Source organism: Bos grunniens, chromosome 7 (genome assembly GCF_055505025.1).
Source record: "Bos grunniens cultivar Pamir isolate PY7600 chromosome 7, Bosgru_T2T1.0, whole genome shotgun sequence".
NCBI lineage: Eukaryota > Metazoa > Chordata > Mammalia > Artiodactyla > Bovidae > Bos > Bos grunniens.
In genome coordinates this window covers 8,394,406-8,414,121 of record NC_141171.1, presented here as the reverse complement: position 1 = coordinate 8,414,121, position 19,716 = coordinate 8,394,406, and the positions used below count along the sequence as shown (strand labels likewise).

Below are 19,716 nucleotides of genomic sequence, written 5' to 3'. Positions count from 1 at the left end.
ATCTCTTATGGACCCTTGTCACCTGCATCTTTTGCCTTTGCTGATTTCAAAGTGTCTTTTCAGGGCAGTAAACCATAAATGAGAGTATCCCAGCTTTTTCAAGTTCTATGAGTCCTTCTGGTATATCATCACATCTGAAGGTGGTCATGGGGACTCCCCACACAGAGGCCATGGATATTGTTTTAAAGCTAGACAGTGTATTTAAAAAGCAGAGACACCACTTTGTCAACAAAGGTCCATATAGTCAAAGCTATCATTTTTCCAGTAGTCATGTACGGACGTGAGAGTTGAACCATGAAGAAGGCTGAGCACCGAAAAGTTGATGTTTTGGAACTGTGGTGCTGGAGAAGACTCTTAAGAGTCCCTTGGACAGGAAGGAGATCAAACCAGTCAATCCTAAAAGAAATCAACCCTGAATATATACTTGAAGGACTGATGCTGAAGCTCCAATATTTTGGCCACCTGATGCAAAGAGCAGACATTGGAAAAGACCCTGATGCTGGGAAAGATTGAAGGAAAAAGCAAAAGCGGGCAGCAGAGGATGAGATGGTTAGATAGCATCACCAATCCAATGGACATGAATTTGAGCAAACTTCAGGAAACAGTGGAAGACAGAGGAGCCTGGTTGTGCTTCAGTCTACAGAGTCACAGAGTACTGAAGAACAACACTGAGGAACAGTAGTTTACCTTCTTGAGTTGCATCACTCTTTGAAAAAATGAGGAACACAAGCTGACCCCTCATCTTGTTGAACCTGAAGCTTCTCTTACCCCTAATCCCAGGGTAAATATCTCCTTCTCTGCCTGCTCGTGGCCTCCCCCACAAATATTTCAGTATATTCCCAGAGAGAAACAGACACCTTAGACATCTTTCATTCCTGCTCCTTTATCTCAGTTTCCCCCCAGACGCACTGGAAAGAACATATGTGTTCAGTGCACAGTCACTCAGGTAGTGGTTCTTCACCAGGAACCCCCTCCCCAACCCCCTTCCCTCCTCTCTGGGTGGCAGAGCAGGGGGCTCTCACATAGCACTCTCGTTTCCTCCCCGTCCCCTGGACGCCCCTTTCTCCTGTGCCATGAGTGACTTGTAGGGCTTCCCCAGGCTGGGGAGGGTGAGTTCAGCTTCTTGCAGCTCCAGCTCCCGCTGAGACAGATGTTCAATGACGGCCGCTCCGATAGAGTCCCCCAGCACATTGGTCATTGTGCGAAGTCGGTCACTGCAGAGGGGAGGGGAGAGAGAAGCTGCCGTTAATCAAGGCTTGAGGCACTCCACAAAGAAGGTGCAGCAGCTGGGGGTTCCTTGTGCCCTGGAGTCAGGGCTCACACTCCAGTCCAACACAGGCTGGACCAAGCTCTGATGTGCTCATATTTGTTCTCAGCAGTGCAATGCTTTTTTTAAATGTAAATGTCTGATATAGCAAATTGGGGGTATGGACATATATATGGAATCTAGAAACATGATACTGATGAACCTATTTTGCAGGGCAGGAATAGAGACACAGACGCAGAGAATGGACATGTGGGCGCAGCAGGGGAAAGAGAGGGTGGGATGAGTTAAGAGAGTAGCACTGACATATATGCAAGACCTTGTGTAAAACAGATAGCTAGTGGGAACCAAAAGCAGAGACACCACTTTGCCAACAAAGGCCCATCTAGTCAAAGCTATGGTTTCTCCAATAGTCATGTATGGATGTGAGAGTTGGACTATAAAGAAAGCTGAGTGCCAAAAAAATGATGCTTTTGAACTGTGGTGTTGGAGAAGACTCTTGAGAGTCCCTTGGACTGCAAGGCAATCCAATCAGTCCATCCTAAAGGAGATCAGTCCTGAGAGTTCATTGGAAGGACTGATGTTGAAGCTGAAACTCCAATACTTTGGCCACCTGATGTGAAGAACTGACTCATTTGAAAAGACCCTGATGCTGAGAAAGATTGAAGCTGAGAAGAGAAGGGGACGACAGAGGATGAAATGGTTGGATGGCATCACCGACTCAATGGACATGAGTTTGAGTAAACTCCAGGAGTTGGTGATGGACAGGGAGGCCTGGCATGCTACAGTCCATGGGGTTGCAAAGAGCTGGACATGACTAAGCGACTGAACTGAACTGAACTGGGAACCTGCTAGGGAGCTCAGCTCAGTGAGCTCAGTCCTCTGTAATAACCTAGAGGGATAGGAGGGAGGGGGAAGAAGGGAGGCTCAAGAGGGAAAGGATATATATATATACCTGTAGCTGATTCATGTTGCTGTACTGCAGAAACAGTGTAAAGCAACTATACTCCAATTTATTGGGAACATGTGTACACCCATGGCGGATGCATGTTGATGTTTGGCAAAACCAATACAATATTGTAAAGTAAAAAAATAATAATAATAATAATAAAATAAATAATAATTCATTTTTAAAAAGAAAATTAGGGATTATGAGCTGAACAGCATGCAGAATGAGGAAGGTAACCACTGTGAGTAAATAAGACCCTGCTGGAAACCATCTAAAAGGGAGTGAGATCCAGGCAAGAGCTCCAAGGTGGAGATGAAAGTCCAGATTTTTATATGTAAACCTCCTATTATTAAAAGTTGAGAAAATTTCCTGGCATTCCAGTTGTTAGAATGCAGATTTCACTGCCAGGGCTTGGGTTCAATCCCTAGTCAAGGAACTAGGGATTCATCCAACAAGCTCTGCAGCACAGTCAAAAATAATTAATTAAAAAATAAAAGTTGAGGGGGGCTCCCCTGGGGGCACTAGTGGTAAAGAATCTTCCTGCCAGTGTATGAGACATAAGAAATGGGGGTTCAATCCCTAGATCAGGAAGAACTCATGGAGGAGGGCATGGCAAACCACTCCAGTATTCTTGCCTGAAGAATGCCATGGACAGAGGAGCCTGGCGGGCTACCGTCCATGGGGTCACAAAGAGTCGGACACAACTGAAGAGACACACACACACACACACACACAAAAGTTGAGGGACTTCTCTGGTGGTCCAGTGGCTAAGACTCTTCACTCCCAAAGCAGGGGGTCCAGGTTCAATCCCTGGTCAAGGAACTAGATCCCACATGCCAAAACTAAGAGTTTGAATACCGCAACAAAGATAGAAGACCTGCATGCCCCAGCTAAGACTTGGCACAGTCAAATAAATAAATAAAATTTTTAAAATAAAAGTTGAGAATTTTTTTAAAAAATTTGCAAGTCAGCTCTGCCCCATGGATCACCTTTTTGTGTGATTTCTACATAAGGCACGTACCAAGGGCTTTTCTGGAAGATGGGTAAAGCCTTTCATGGCTTACTTTCCTATTTCTAAAGATTATGGAATTTGAGGTCCATACTGCTTGGGATGTTCTCCAACACCCTCTTTTCATTCTAAAATTCTAGAGCTCTGTCCTTGCTGCAATGAGAGCCCATTCATTGGGAGTCCTACAGGGAAAGCAGGGGATTCAAGGAGAGAGAGTAGAGGAGTCTGAAGAACACTCACAGGAACCAGTCCACAGCGATGATGAGCGTGATGTCTTCAGTGGGCAAGCCGACCGAGGTGAGCACAATCACCATGGTGACCAGACCTGCCTGGGGGATGCCGGCAGCCCCGACGCTGGCTGCTGTAGCTGTGATACTGCACAGGGAGAAAGGACAGAGGGACGCAGGCAGGGGGAAGGGAGAAATGAGGGAGTGTTAGGAGAGACACAAAAGAAGGGAAGGGGTCAGATCCCCAAAATACAGAGCAAATTCAAAGCGACTTTTATCAAAAGCAATGCAGAGATATCCCCTCGTCTTTTATTGGGATCTGGCTGGAGTTTCATCCAATGATGGACATTTAAACAGTTCATATTGCAGATGCGAGGGCAGGTGTTTTGTTTTGTTTTGTTTTGTTTTTTTAAGCTGAGTTGTTGTTGTTTAGTTGCTCAGTCGTGTCTGACTCTTTGCAACCCCATGGACTGCTGCCCACCAGGCTCCTCTCTCCATGGTATTTCCCAGGCAAGAATACTGGAGTGAGTTGCCATTTCCTTCTCCAGGGGATCTTCCAGACCCAGGAATCAAACCCCCATCTCCTGCATTGGCAGGCAGATTCTTTACCACGGAGCCACGAGGTACACAACTTAAAGCTGAGAGTTATGTTTTATTCCAGGACCTTACTGAACCAGAGTGACAGCCACTCTGATAGCTCTGAGGAAAGGTTCTGGAGACGTTAAGGACGAAGAAGTTTTTGTTGAAAAAAAAAAGAGAAAAGAAAAACACTTGTCAGGAAACATCTAAAAGATTACTGCTAAACACAAAAATAAAAATTAAAAAAACAAGAGAGTAGCCCTGACATATAGATACTACCCTGTGTAAAATAGATGGCTAGTGGGAAGCTACTGTGTACCACAGGGAGCTCAGCTCAGTGCTCTGCGGTGACACAGAGGGGTGGGATGGGGGAGGGAGAATGGGAGGGAGGCTCACAATGGAGGGGATGTGTGTTTACTTATAGTTGATTCACACTGTTGTACAGCAGAAACCAATACAACACTGTAAAGCAATTATCGTTCAAATAAAAATTAAAAATTAATTTTTAAAATCATCCTCCAATTAAGATTTGAATTAAAAACACCAGACATCTCAAGTCAGTAATTTGAGTGCTTTTCTATGTATGGGATAATACAAGAGTCTGGCCCGTTGATATCATTTCTAGATGTGAACTCTACAGGGCCAGTAGCCTGCTTTGCTCCATCCTGAATTGCCCCCAAGGGGCACCTTTGGGGGCAGCTGCAGCGGCCAATAGCTGATGGCAGGGTGACAACCTTTGTTTACTGAAAAGACCAGAGACACTTTTTTGTCCACAGATGCAAAGGAAAGCAAGTAGTCAGCATGGCATGAGTGTCTAGGGATGTCATATCCATGCCACCCAGCTTCCCTCGTGGCTCAGTGGTAAAGAATTCACCTGCAATGCAGGATTCGTGGGTTTGATCCCTGGGTTGGGAAGACACCCTGGAGGAGGAAGTGGCAACCCACTCTGGTATTCTTGCCTGGAGAATCCTACGGACGGAGGAGCCCGGTGGGCTACAGGCTGGGGGTATCACAAAGAGTCAAACACCTAAGCGACTAAACAACAACAACAAACCCATGCCACCCAGTGCCTCACCCAGAGAGAGCAATGAGAGAGGTGATCCTGATGCTCTTTACAGTTTCCTCAATGTTTCCTTCTTTGCTCCTTTAGTCTTCCTAGGTGTAAAAGCAGAGATTTAACTAGCTGCCTCTGGGGGCTGGAAGAGGGCAGAAGAATCAACCTGGGCAGCAGCCATGAAGCAGAAGCTTGAGTCCCCCATACACACATGTGCTAGAAGTAGGTGGGTCAGTATAGAGAGGTCCTGATGCCAGGAAGGACACTCTTGAAGGTGGGCTAAGTTTAGAATCAAAAGAAGAAACTGTCTATGGCACTGAGTGAGTGAAAAAACATATACACTTACATGTATATGGCTTAGGAAAACTAAAATGTACCACACCTGGAAAATGAAAAAGATGGTGGTCCACCACCAAGTAGAGGGTCAGACTGAATCAAGAGTAGGCTAACGAATTGAGAGAGCAGCATCAATATATATACACCGTCAGGTGTTAGTAAGACATCTAGTGGGAAGCTGCTGGGTTTCCCAGGTGGTGCTAGTGGTAAGAACCCACCTGCCAATGCAGTAGATATAAGAGATATGGACTCGATCCCTGGGAAGATCACCTGGAGGGCATGGCAACCCACTCCAGTATTCTTGCCTGGAGAATCCCATGGACAGAGGAGCCTGGCAGGCCACAGTCCATGGGGTCACAAAGAGTCACACATGACTGAGTGACTGAGATCATACACAGCAAGAGTTTCATAAATGTTGGCCATCATCCTCACCATCAAAACCATTACCACCACCATCACCACGATCAATACCATCCACATCATCTCCACTGTCACCAACATAATCTACATCATCATCATCATCACTGTCATCAGCATTACTATCATCAGTGTCTCTTCCTTAGACTAGATCTTCCCTAAGTTCAGGAACCATGTCTTATTTTTTCCTGCACCCCTCAATACACCCCCCCAACCAATATCCAAATGCTCCCTTCCCTCCAACACCATCCCCGCTCAGGTCTCACCTGTTGGCAGGTTCCAGCCAAGGCCAACTCACCTGATAGTTGTGATCTGGCCCAGGTTGAGCTCGTAGTTGTTGACTTGGGCGATGAAGATGGCGGCCAGGGCCTCATAGAGGGCAGTGCCGTCCATGTTGACAGTGGCCCCCACGGGCAGTACGAACCTGGTGATGCGGCGGTCCACACCGAGGCCCTCCTCCAGACAGCGGAAGGTGATAGGCAGTGTTGCAGAGCTGGGGAAGAGAGCACCAAGGGCCAAGGATAGGGGGTAGCCATGGGCCCAAGGAGGGCTCCCCTTGAGAACATTGGGAGGCAGGCTGGGAACTAGAGTAAGGGGAAGATGGCAGATGTACAACATTTCAGGGGCTGATAACTTTTCATGGGGAGAGGGACTCTACATGACACAGGGAGCACACAGCAGTGACGTCCCCCAGGCTCAGGCCTCTTGGCCCACCTAAAGTCAATAGCTTAAGGCTACTTACTACACACTACTTCAGGTCACTGGTTCATGCCACTAGTTCACTCTAACTATCCACTCCCAGAAAGAAGAGGAAAGGCCTTCTAAGTTCCCACCTCTCAAGGCTAAGAGAAGGGTATTACAGAAGACTCCTATTCCCCACTTTTCATGTTTACTTGGGGACTGACCTCAGCTATACTATCCTTCTCAGTCTTTCTCCCCACTTGGAATCAGCTGATCCATAAAACATGTGCTCTGTCTGGTCTGTTTTATATCATGCAAAGAGAAGCCTGGACCCACAGAGAGGATGTTTAGGTGTCCATGCCTGTGGCAACCTGGTGAGTTTAATTCTGGGGGTACAAGCAAGCCAATCCTACTTGACCACAGATCAAAAGGCACATTCTTCAGTGTATAAGCAATAAAAATTACATCCTTCTTCCATCTGGTTGGCTCTAGTGATACGTCTCAGATTGTTTTGAATTTGGTTGATGGGAGAAAGGGGAGCTTCTTATGAACCCCCTGAAACCACAAAATAAAAGAAGCCAAGAGATCTCCCAGAGGCCACCTCAAGGAAAGATGAGACCCTACAAGCTAGAAAATGACTGAGATCAGGAGGCATGTTGGAACCTTTGTCCTAACCCCTAAGTTGGTACCTGGCTCTCTGTCCATATTAAATAGAGAAACAGAAAAAGAGGGGGAAAGAGTCACAACAGCCAGCACATGACAAAGATCAGTGCCCAGGTGTTGGGTGCTAAGTCACTTCAGTCATGTCTGACTCTTTGTGACCCTATGGACTGTAGCCTGCCAGGCTCCTCCGTCCAAGGGATTGTTCAGGCAAGAGTACTGGAGTGGATTGCCATTTCCTCCTCCAGGAGATCTTGATCCACCTTCAAAGAGCCACTGACACTACTCAATAGCCCAGATGAGGTTCTGAAGTGGTAGAGAGGGCAGGACTCCCAGGAGATCCTGGGAAACACAAAGAGTGGATCTAGGAAAGGTACCAGCAGTGGGGGTCAAGGTCATACCTGGAAGACGTGCCCATGGCGGTGATGAGAGCCTGCAGTATTCCTCCAATGAAGGGGAAAGGATTCCGGTGGGTGATGAGGAAATAGATGAGAGGCAGGATGCCACCGGCATGAACGAACAAACCCACGATGACGGTCAGGGTGTACATGCCCAGCTGACCCCCCAGGACAGCCATGTCTTCCATCTCTAAGATCTTGCCAGCAATCAGGAACAGGATACCCACGGGTGCATACCTGGGCCAAGCCAGACACCCGTCAGGCCTTCCTCATGACCTCCCCTGGCACTAGCAGCCCCAAGCCTTTGCCCATATAGGCCCTGGAGCTAGGCAACACCCACCATACAGCACCTGACTCCCCTCCAACCTCCCCCACACAATAACCTATGGGGCGAGGTTCCATGAACATATCCCCTCTTTTCTTCCTGCTTATCCATAGCTCAGCCTCAGTCCTACAACTCCAAGATATACTCTCTTACAATGTAAGGGCACTCCTTCACCCATTCTCCCCTTCAAAGATCTCCCAATAATCGTCTTCAGGACTTCATCCTGAGGCGAACCCAGATACTCCCTATCTCTGACCCTCTAACTTCCTTCATTTCCCATATTTGTACCTCGTATGCCCCTATTCTCTTCCCTAAAAGTGCATATCCTCATTCATTCACCAGCCCTGAGCTATTTCACCTGGATTTCCCACAGACATGTCAAAACAATCTCTCTCAAATATCCTATGATATCACTTATATGTGGAATCTTTAAAAATGGTACAAATGAACCTATTTACAAAACAGAAATTGTGTCACAGATGTAAAAAACAAACTTATGGTTACCAAAGAGAAATAAATTGGAAGAGTGGGATTAAAAATGCACACTACTATATATAAAATGGATAACTAATAAGAGTCGGACACGACTGAGTGACTGAACTGAATAAGAACCTATTGTATAGCACAGGGAACTCTGTTCAATACTCTGTAATGACCTACATAGGAATGGAATCTAAAAAAGTGGATATGTGTATGTATATTATATATAACTGACTCTGCTGTACATCTGAAACTAACACAGCATTGTAAGTCAACTATATGCCAATAAAATTTAATTATAAACAACTTGTCTTATTAAATTACCTATTTATTCATTTACTCAACAAATGTCCATTGAGCACCTACTATGTTCCAATCACATGGTCCCTGCCCTCTTGGTGCTTACATTCTAATGGGTGAAATATGCAGTACACAGAGAAATATGTCATTAAAAACTTCAGTGTGTGATAACTGCAAAATCCCCACTTTTGAGTGGGACTCTAAGAAGGATTGGTCAGGGAGGGTTTCTCAGAAGAGATGACATTTGCACTGAGACCTGAATGATGAAAAGCAACCATGCATATCTGAGGGGAAAGCACTTCAGGAACAGTGCAAAGACCCAGAGGTGAATGTGAGCTAGGAGTATAAGAGGAGCAAAGAGAAGACCAGTGTGACTGAAGCAGTGAGTGAAAAAGATAGTAGAGGAAACAGAAGAAGCAAGTTCATCAAGGGCTCACCTGTTTTCCCCTCAAATCAGCTCATTGCTTAGCTTTATGAGTTTCTACCAAAAGTGCCCTAATTAACCCATTACCTGGCTTCCTCTGTTACTTCTCTCCCTTTAGAAATTGAAGTCTACACTTGTTCATTGTCATGGAGGATGTACTACAGGAGGTGAGGACCACTTGGGAAGTTGGTGCAACAGCTTAGGACAGAAATGATGAGACCCAAGCTAAGGTGGAAATAAGAATACAAGGAGACACCTCCAGACACTTCTGGGCTCAAGGATAGGCCTGGTGGGTGATTGCTGAATTGTCCCCAACTCTATGTCTATGAATATTCCCAAACTCCTCACCTCCATCCTTCTTTCTCATCCTCTGCAAAATTCCTCAACTCTGGATCAATTGTACATGATTTCTTTCCTTCCATACTCAGCTACCTGGCACATACAGTGTTTGTGCGTGCTTGCTCAGTCGTGTCTGACTCTTTGTGATCCCATGGAATGAAGCCCACCAGGCTCCTCTGCCCATGAAATTTTCCAGGCAAGAATACTGGAGTGGGTTGCCATTTCCTACTCCAGGGGATCTTCCCAACCCAGGGATTGAACCTGCAACCCCTGCATCTCCTGCATTGGCAGGCAGATTCTTTACCATTGTGACACATGGATATTTTCCCAAACATGCCAAATACCACTATAAAACTCATGGTTCCCAATTCAGTTGAGTTCTCAATACTTCTTTTCAATCTTCTTGCTTATCCTTGATAAGCTTCCCCGCCAAGCTAAGTTGAGATCCTGGAAAAGCAGCTGGAAGGGTCCAGGGCATCAGACCTCATGGGGTTAACTGGACCCAAGTGGGTAAGAAAGGGGAGAGGGGGACTTTTCCCTCCTGCACAACCTCAGAACACCAATTGTGAATACAGTGGAGTGACCTTACTGGCCCCACAGTCCCCGTCCCCTCCACTTCTGAAACTTGTTCCTAATGACAAAGTGGTTATGTGCAATGCATACAAACATACTATGGGTCTTCTGGTTCAGTACTGGATTCCCTTTAATATATTTTATGTTGCAAGTTATTTTGCTTCCTTCTCTTGTACTTTCATCCTGTTTTGCTTTCCTTCTTGGGTTTTGTTTTGTCTATTTTTTTGTTGTAACCTCTTGAAGTAACAGCACTTTAAAAAGGGTGACAACTGGGGCTTCCCTGGTGATTCAGTGGTTAAAAATCTGCCTTGCAATTCAAGGGACATCAGTTCAATCCCTGATTCAGGAGGATCCCACATACTGCGGGGCAACTGAGCCCATGGGCCACAAGTTATGAGCTGGCACTCTAGAGACTACAGGCTACAATTACTGAGCCCAACGGGCCACAACTACCAAAGGGTGTGCAACGTGCCCTAGAGCCTGTGTTCTGCAACAAGAGAAGCCACAGTGAGAAGCCTGTGCACAACTGCAGAGTGGCCCCCACTCGCCACAACTAGAGAAAGCCCGTGTACAGCAACAAAGGCCCAGCTCAGCCAAAAATAAATAATTTTTTTTCAAAGAATGACAACTGAATTACAAGACGGAGACCACCTTGAGCCTGACTGGGGAGACCACTCTGTATCCATGACTTTTGTTTTTAATCAGAAAATTTTGTTTTAACATTTGCCCTTTAATTTTCATTTGAAATCAATTTTTTAAAATATTTTACCTGTAAGTTCTGAATAGTGAAGATATAGTAGATGCTGTGAGCACTCAGTACTGTCTCCCACTCCCTCTCCCCACCCCAATCCCCAGGCCTTGCCTCTTTGCTTAAGATACAAACAGGCATTCTGCACCCTGCTGCTTTCCCAGGCTCTCAACTTAGCCTCTAGCCCCTCCCGGCCACTTTCACCTGATTTGGGATGATGTACAAAGTCTTCCCCAATTTGGGAAGATAGCCTTGTTCACATCTTCCACCACTATTCCCAACGTATGCTCCCACCTTCTTGAACTCCTCACCATTCCTCAGACAACTCAGATTCTTTCAAGCTTTGCATGTTCTGTTCCCTCTGCTTGAAGTACCTCTTCCTTCTTCATGTCCTGTTGGACTCCTACTCACCTTTCAAGACCCAGCTAAGAGGTGGACTTCTCCATGACTTTCTCCTCACCTTCCCAGGCAGAGTTCACTGCATATATCTCACTGGCAGCTTGCTTTTCTGTATTCCCTATACTATTTTTTCCTTTTGAACCTTTTATTTTGTACTTGAGTCTAGTCGATTAACCATTTCATGGTAGTTTCAGGTGAACAGCGAAGGGACTCAGCCATACAATACATGTTCCATTCTCCCCCAAACTCCCCTCCCATCCAGACTGCCACGTAACATTGAGCAGAGTTCCCTGTGCTCTACAGTAGGTCCTTGCTGGTTATCCACTTTAAATAGAGCAGAGTGTACATGTCCATCCCAAACTCCCTTACTATCCTGTCCCCCTGACAACCATAATTTCGTTTTCTAAGTCTGTGAGTTTTTTTCTGTTTCGTAAGTAAGATCATTTGCATCATTTCTTTTTAGATTCCACATATAAGGGATATCATGTTTTTCTCTTTCTCTGACTTACTTCACTCGGTGTGACATTCTCTAGATCCACCCATGTTGCTGCAAATGGCATTATTTCATTCTTTTTAATGGCTGCATAATATTCCATTGTGTATAAGTACCACAGCTTTATCCATTGCTCTGTCAATCATATTCCCTATACTTTTTAAATGTCTCTTGACTCTAGAACCTTCCACCTTGTATCATATTTATCTAATATGCATCTGTCTCCTCTAAGACTTTGTGAGCTCTTTAAAGACAAGGACTGAATTCAAGTTATCTCTGTATTCCAGAGTTTGAAACAAAGTCTGCCTGGGAAAATGTCTGCTGAAAGAGTGATGGGATTTAAAGAGTGAATGAATGAATGAATGTGTCAATTAATAAATAATTAGCAAGTGGATAAATGAATAAGAAAATGAGCAAATGAAACATGAATGATGGGTGTGTGAATGAATGAGTGGGTTAAGCAAACAGATGAATGAATGCAGGGGATATCTGATTGAATGATAGAATAACAAATGTAGAGATGAACAAGTCAGTCAAAGAATGAGTCTGAATGAATAAATGACTTAGTGAGAAAATCGATCAATCAATTAATCAATGGATTAACTAATGCATGGATGAGTTTGTGAATGAATTTATGAGTGAATGAATATATGAATGAGTGAATTAACTTATGCACAGACAAATGAGCAAATGAGAAAATGAATAAACCAATGCATGGAAGAATGACAATAAATAAATAAATGAGTGAATGGATAACGTGGCTAATCCATAGAAGAATGAGCAGAGGAATAGATGAGTGATGGAGTGAATGAACAATGCACAGAAGCATGAGTACAATGAATAGATGAGTGAATACATAGATGAATAGGGGAGTGAATGAGTGAATAAACCATTGCACAAAGGACCAAACGAATGAGTGAATGAGTGGGTGAGTGCATGAACCAATACATATATAGATGACTTTGGCCAAAGGCTCCCCACAACCATTTCAGTAGCTAACCCACAGCCTGACTTCCCGATCCTGACATCCTTCCCATGTACCATCACCATCACTCCCTGCCCCCGTCACAGCCCAGCACTCACCAGATAATGATGCCCACCAGCCTCATAATAGCCTCATTGAGGCTGTCGAAGAAGTCCCGCAGGACTCGGCCCTTGTGTTTCATGCCACCAATGACCAGCCCGAAGGCCACTGAGAAGACCACAAGGCCCAGGGCATTGATGCCATTGGCCGAGCCAGGCACAGGGACAGTCTCTTCAAAGCTCAGCACCTCCTGCAGGGTGCCCAAGGCTCGCGTGACATTTTCCAGGAGGCCGGTTCCATTCTCCAGTGAAGATAAAGGCGGCATAGAGGTGCCCAGCTCAGATCCATTATCTGTCCTCACAACGGTCCTGGTTACCAACCTCGTGCTGTACTGTGTCTTAAACTGAAATATGGAGATATCAGGCCACAGATGAATGCATAGTAGATTGAGTGCATCGATAAATAAATGAGGAAGTGCACAACCAGTGCATGGGAGAATGAGTATACATTTTGCATGAGCAATGTTCAGACAGATTTGGGGGGCCTGTCTCCTCAACAATTTATGATCAGAAGCCCTGGTTCCTTCTCCATTACCATCCCCAGGCAGCCTTGGGTTGGCCTAAGTCCTTGTCTCTAACCTTCCCTGATCACCACCCCATAGGAAGCACAGTCTTCCTTTCAGACTCTTCCAAAAGCCCTGAACAGTGCTCTGTCCCGTCCTTCTTCCCATCCCTCCCTCCTGGACCATTCACTCAGCAGCAAGCTCCCCCAACCCCCCAAAACCTCCTTGATCAGACAATGTCTTTCCCCCTGACCTGTTTGAAGCAGGCCTCCACAAGGTTGGGTGGAAACATATTTCTGCAGAAAAACATCAGATAAATGGATGTGGTTAGACTTTGGAAGAGAACCTAGAGTGATCATAGCAATAATAATAACAACAGCAACAACAATAATAGCAGACAGCATTTGAACACTGAGCTAAGTGCCTTACCTCTAGGATCTGATTTAAACATCACACTAACTCTGGAGAATCCCATGGACAGAGGAGCTTGTCAGGCTACAGTCCATGGGGTCAAAAAGAGTCAGACATGACCAAGTGACTAAGCATGCATGCAACCCTAAAAGTATCACTGATTCTCCCCATTTTACATACAAAGAAACCAAAGCAAAAAGAACTTATGTAAGTTACCCAAAGCCACACAGCTGCTAACTCGGGGGGAGGGGTAGATGGACCTCAAATTCAGGTCTGTCTGAGCCCTAGGTTAGGACACTATGCCATCTCAGGGACTTCCTATACAGTGATGTCTCAAAAAAAAAAAAAAAAAAACACAGAAAGCTCCTGAACACTTCGAACACTGCTGCTACTGCTGCTGCTGCTAAGTCGCTTCAGTCGTGTCTGACTTTGTGCGACCCCAGAGACGGCAGCCCACCAGGCTCCCCCGTCCCTGGGATTCTCCAGGCAAGAACACTGGAGTGGGTTGCCATTTCCCTCTCCAATGCATGAAAGTGAAAAGTGAAAGGGAAGTCGCTCAGTCGTGTCCAACTTCTAGCGACCCCATGGACTGCAGCCTACTAGGTTCCTCCATCCACGGGATTTTCCAGGCAAGAGTACTGGAGTGGGGTGCCATTGCCTTCTCCCTTCCAACACTAGCTTTCCCCAAATTAAGTCACTAGGGGAGACTTGTGGCCAATCTTGATGCTGGCAGGCAAAATCTTGCTACTCCAAGAGAATTATTCACCTTCCAATGCATCTCTGCATTGGAACACCATTTGTCCTGAGCCCATACCAAGAAGGTGCAACTATAGCCTTCTGAGCCTAAGGATCAAAAGATATCATTTTGGAAGTAAGCAAAATCAATCTCAGGGGATCTGTGGGCTTCCCTGGTGGCTCAGTCAGCAAAGAATCTGCCTGCAATGCAGGAGACCCAGGTTCCATCCCTGAGTCAAGAAGATCCCCTGGAGAAGGAAATGGCAAGCCACTCCAGTGTTCTTGCCTGGGAAATCCCATGGACAGAGGAGCCTGGTGAGCTACAGTCCACGGGGTCACAAAAGAGTCAGACACAACTTAGCGACTAAACCACCACCACCACCCAAGACAGAAACTGGGTGCCAAGAAAACCCATGTGGGCACTAGTGGTGATGAATCTGCCTACCAACTCAGGAGACATAAAAGACGTAGGTTTGGTCCCTAGGTCAGCATGATCCTCAGGAGAAGGAAACAGCAACCCATTCCAGTATTCTTGCCTAAAAAATTCCATGGCCAGAAGAGTTTGGCAGGCTACATACAGTCCAGGAACTCACAAAAAGAGTCGGACATGAGCATACACTATTATTCTAAAACTAGGCTCAACTTGGGTGCTATATTTCCTGACTGGGTCCGCCTGTCTCCCTATAGGTCTCCCCATGAGTAAAGGTTGTTACACGTAGGGCTGGAATTCCCATCAACATTAGAAAGGACGTCACCTGACCAGGTCCATGAAGGCATCTGCCGTGGGGATGGTCTCGATCCGACCCTCTCGGTGCAGCCCCTCCTTGGAGCCTTTCCCAGGGTGGATGATGGTGACCATGAGGATGCCGATGAAGACCGCGATGACCGTGGTCACCATGTAGTACACAGCTGCCCGCATCCCCATCCGCCCTGTCGCCTTGTTATCCAGGGACGCCATACCTGGAGGACAGGTGATGCAGCCCCGAGGAGCCCCATCCACACCCCACAACCCCCTCTCCCATCCACTTGCTCCTCAGTCCCCATACTGCCACAATCAACCCTCCTCCCATGACCCAGCCCTCCTCCCGTGACCCAGCCCGTCCTTCCACCCACCTGGCCACCCTCCAACTCCCATTCTGTGTTCCAAATACACCTTCCACTCCATCCTTTATCCCAAGCACCAATTCACTAACCTTCCTTCTACTCCAAGCCAACATTTTCAACCCCTACTCCATCCTCTAATTACCCCTATTTTGCACCATAACTTCATTCGCATTCCTCTCTTTATCCTACTATCCACCCCAAGAATCACACCTCCCTTCAACCCACCTCACTATACACTATCTGTATGTAGTATATACGCTTGGTACCCTATCCAGACACCCTTTACCAGGCTGATACACCAATCTTTCCACAGCTGAGCCTGCTGGCTGCTAACGACTCATACTGGCCCCTTCTCTTGAATGTTGCTCTCAGCACAGCAGGAGCTTCAGTCAGTTCAGTTGCTCAGTCGTGTCTGACTCTTTGCGACCCCATGAATTGCAGCACGCCAGGCCTCCCTGTCCATCACCAACTACTTACCCACAAAGGCCTCAGGGGAGGCTGGGAGAAATGACTGATTGGTACAGGATTTCAAAGGCTCAGCTTCTTTGATTTAGAGGGAGGCAGAGTTGTGGAGGACAACTCTGTAGTTTTATAAATCCTCCAGAACTCTCTATGGGATCAGGCTGAAGCCATTTCTGCTTAGCTTCTTTATCCATCCCATCCTGCTCATCTCACTTCCTCATAGGTTTCTCTTGAGAACTATTTTATCCCTCAATAAATCACTTGTGCAAATATTCCCATCTCAGACTCTGCAGCTAGGGAAACCCAACCCAAGAAATCATTCTTCTATGCCTTTATCATCAACCACCGCCCCACCAAAGCTGGTGCTTGGGAACTGACCACTCATGGGCCAAATATGGCCTGCTGCCTATTTCTATAAATAAAGTTTTATTGGAACACAACAATGCCCATTTGTTTACTTACTAATCTGCTGCTGCTTTTGCATAACAAGAGAAGTGAAGAGTTGCGACAGAGACCACATGGCCCTTGAAACTGAAAATGTGTTCTACCTGGCCCTTTATAGAAACAGTTTACCAAGCCCTGCATAGGCTGTCTATACTTCCATCCTACCCTCCACCCACCAGGGCTTCCCTTGTGGCTCAGCTGGTAAAGAACCCACCTGCAATGCAAGAGACCTGGGTTTGATCCCTGGGCTGGGAAGATCCCCTGGAGAAGGGAAAGACTACCCACTCCAGTTTTCTGGCCTGGAGAATCCCAAGAACTGTATAGTCCGTGGGGTCGCAAACAGTCAGACACAACTGAGTGACTTTCACTTTCACTTTCTCCACCCACCATTTTGTAACCTCCGTCTCAAACACCTTCATCCACAGCCCACTCCATGACCATCCACACCATATCCCAGGTGCCTTTCCTGGTGGCCCCACAACAGCCTTCTCTTCATCTCTAAGCCCCCAACAGGCTGGTATTTTACCTCCAAGGAAAAGTACAGGAACATCACTGAGATAAGTCATCTAGGTCATACGGGTTCTAGAACCCAGGTCTGATTGGGACTGGGGCTTTGGTCAAGGACTCAGAGCGAGTTGTATGCTCCCTGTTTGAGGTCCTGAGTTGGGGAGGTGGTCCCATTCTTGGAACAGCCTTGGCTCAGGGTGTGAGCCTGGACTTTGGGCTGGGTCTTGGAGGCCAGCCCCAGCCTGGGTTCTCTCACCTGTGACCAGGCTGGAGACAATGAGAGGCAGCACCAGCATCTGCAGCATCCTCATGAGGAGCTCTCCAGGGAAAGAGAAGTACTTGATCTGGCGGTAGCTGAGCTGGTATGGGCGCAGGGCAAAGGCCAGGCTGACCCCTAGGGCCAGAATGAGGGGTGCATAGAGTTGAATTTGGTCACTGAGCCCCGAGGATGGGCCATCCATCCCAAACAGGGTCTGTGTGTGTGTGGATGGAGGTAAAAGAAAAGAGAAACATTTGATGAGTGTGTGTCGGTGTGTACATTGTGGAATGCATGAATTTATGTGCTACTGCTGTGGCATGTGTGTGTATGTCTACACACACTCCTGTGTACCTATGTACACATATGTAACGGTGTATGCTCACTTGTGCACATGTATCTGTGCCTGTATGTGAGGGCCCATGTACATGACATGTACATGTCTTTCCTATGTGTGCATATAGGTGTTACTTGTATGTGTTGGCTTCCTTGGTGGCTCAGTGGTAAAGAATCCACCTGCCAATGCAGGACATGCAGGTTCCATCCCTGGGTTGGGAAGATCCCCTGGAGAAGGAAATGGCAACCCACTCCAGTGTTCTTGCCTAGGAAATCCCATGGACAGAGGAGCCTGGCAGGCTACAGTACAAGAGTTGGACATGACTTAGCTACTAAACAACAACATGTTCACTTGTGCACACGTATCTGTGCCTGTATGTGAGGGTCCACATACATGAGATGTGCATGTTTTTCCTACATATTCACCTAGGTGTGACTTATATGTGTGTGTTACTATTTTCAAGCATGAGGGTATACATGTATTTAGTGACCTTTTCAGTGAGCCAGTGTGTGGGCAGAATAATGCATATGTGTGTGTGAACATGTTTGTAAGTTCTACTATAGGTGTACAAATGTGTGAGTTTACGTGTTTGCACCTGTAAATTTTGTGCATGAATAAAAATGTGTTCGTGTCTGTGTTCACATGCAGAAAGTGTATACTGTGTGTTCATATGCAGATAGTGTGCATTTGAACAGTGTATACTTATGCATGTGCGTACACTTGCATATCCATGAGACGCTGCACATACAGCTGTGTTTGCAGGAGTGTGTACCATTTGTCTATATCATGGGGAGGCGGAATGGTGGATTTGGGCACGAGTGCAGGTGAGAATAAGTAAGTGGAGGGAAGAAACGTGAGTGCAGAGGGTGTCCCTCGAGTCCTCACCCTCCAAGGGCAGAGCCCGCCCCTCCCAGATGACTCACCAATGACCACGGCACTGACAGTCAGCAGGATGAAGGCATTCCTGCGCAGGAACCGCAGCACGTGCTCACGTGTCATGGTCTGCAGGCGCAGGCGCATGCGCAGTGCTCTCTGCTGCAGGCTCTCCTGCAGCCGCTGTAGCCAGCCCACCTGGCCCAGCCGCTGGCCACTCTCCCGCAGAAAGAGGCTGTTGCCATGGCTGCTCATCGTCTATCTGTAGGGAACAGAGGGAGCAGATCTGGTGAGGGATGAGACAGAAGGCGAATGTGGGTAGAAAGGAAAGGGCAGAAGCTAGTGAGGAACTCGGGGAGAGAGCCGGTCCAGTGGGGATGTGCCCATGCTGGGCTGCCTGAGAACACCGCCTGGAGTTCAAGGGTGATGTCCTGGCAGAAAAAGGATCAAGGTCTCCAGAACCATTCCCAGGCATGTGGGAGAGACAAAGAAGCAGATCACAATTTCAGGGACGATTTTGCCATTCTGTATCTCTGGCCCCCCTCCTTAGTTCATGAAAAGTGAAAGCATTTGTCGCTCAGTCCTGTCCAACTCTTTAAGACCAGATGGACTACAGCCCACCAGGCTCCTCTGTCCATGGAGTTCTCCAGGCAAGAATCCTGGAGTGGGTTGTCATTTCCTCCTTCAGGCAATCTTCCTAACCCAGGGAACATCTTCCCAACCCATTGAACCTGGGTTTCCTAAATTGCAGGCAGATTCTTTACCCTCTTATGAGATCCTTACAAGTAATTGGGAGCTTCCCCATCTCACAAACCAGACTAACAAGCCTCTGCCAAGCACCAGTTTCACACAGAGCCTTAAACAAGGTACTTTGGGGCTAGCACCCCAAATTAATACGATTTCATGTTTGGCTTAGTTGCTGTGCTGTGCTCAGTCGTGTCCGACTCTGCCACCCCATGCACTGTAGCCTGCCAGGCTCCTCTGTCCATGGGATCCTCCAGGCAAGAATACTGGAGTGGGTTGCCATTTCCTGCTCCAGGGATCTTCCTGACCCAGGGATTGAACCCATGTCTCCTGCATCTCCAGCACTGCAGGCAGACTCTTTACCACTGAGTCACCTGGGAAGCACGAGAGGTGCCACCAAATGGGCTTTCCACAATGATGGAATCAGCAGATGCCTGCATTTACTGGTGCCCAATAAATGGAGCTCCTCTGCATGAATGCCCAAGTGAGCAACAGGGAGAGGGAGAGTCCCATGGGATGAAAATGGTGATCTTTCTTGACACCAGCACCTCTTCAGGATCCATTTTTGAAAAAAAAAAATGGGATGCTCAGAGTCACCCTGG

At 46.9% G+C, this 19,716-nt stretch overlaps 1 protein-coding gene across 1 annotated transcript; it reads right to left on the bottom strand.

Moving 5' to 3' along the window:
* Positions 1 to 867: 867 nt before the first annotated feature.
* On the bottom strand, positions 868 to 18,627 carry SLC1A6 (solute carrier family 1 member 6). Its single transcript, XM_086413596.1, has 9 exons — positions 18,421 to 18,627; positions 17,161 to 17,298; positions 15,143 to 15,347; positions 13,495 to 13,537; positions 12,739 to 13,082; positions 7,578 to 7,811; positions 6,134 to 6,328; positions 3,463 to 3,597; positions 868 to 1,214 (listed from the first exon to the last, which is right to left on the bottom strand). Exons 1-9 carry the CDS (start codon positions 18,623 to 18,625, stop codon positions 1,019 to 1,021), a joined length of 1,695 nt encoding a protein of 564 aa, XP_086269722.1. The 5' UTR covers positions 18,626 to 18,627; the 3' UTR covers positions 868 to 1,018.
* Positions 18,628 to 19,716: the final 1,089 nt, after the last annotated feature.

What these genes read in the sequence shown, in the direction of transcription:
- SLC1A6 (XM_086413596.1), bottom strand. Translation starts at nt 18,625, where the DNA reads ATGAGCAGCCATGGCAACAGCCTCTTTCTGCGGGAGAGTGGCCAGCGG. An exon ending in TGGAGGCCTGCTTCAAACAG is followed by an intron (nt 13,083 to 13,494) that starts GTCAGGGGGAAA and finishes TCCATATTTCAG; the next exon opens with TTTAAGACACAGTACAGCAC. An exon ending in GCCATGGGCACGTCTTCCAG is followed by an intron (nt 6,329 to 7,577) that starts GTATGACCTTGA and finishes TCTCTTCCCCAG; the next exon opens with CTCTGCAACACTGCCTATCA.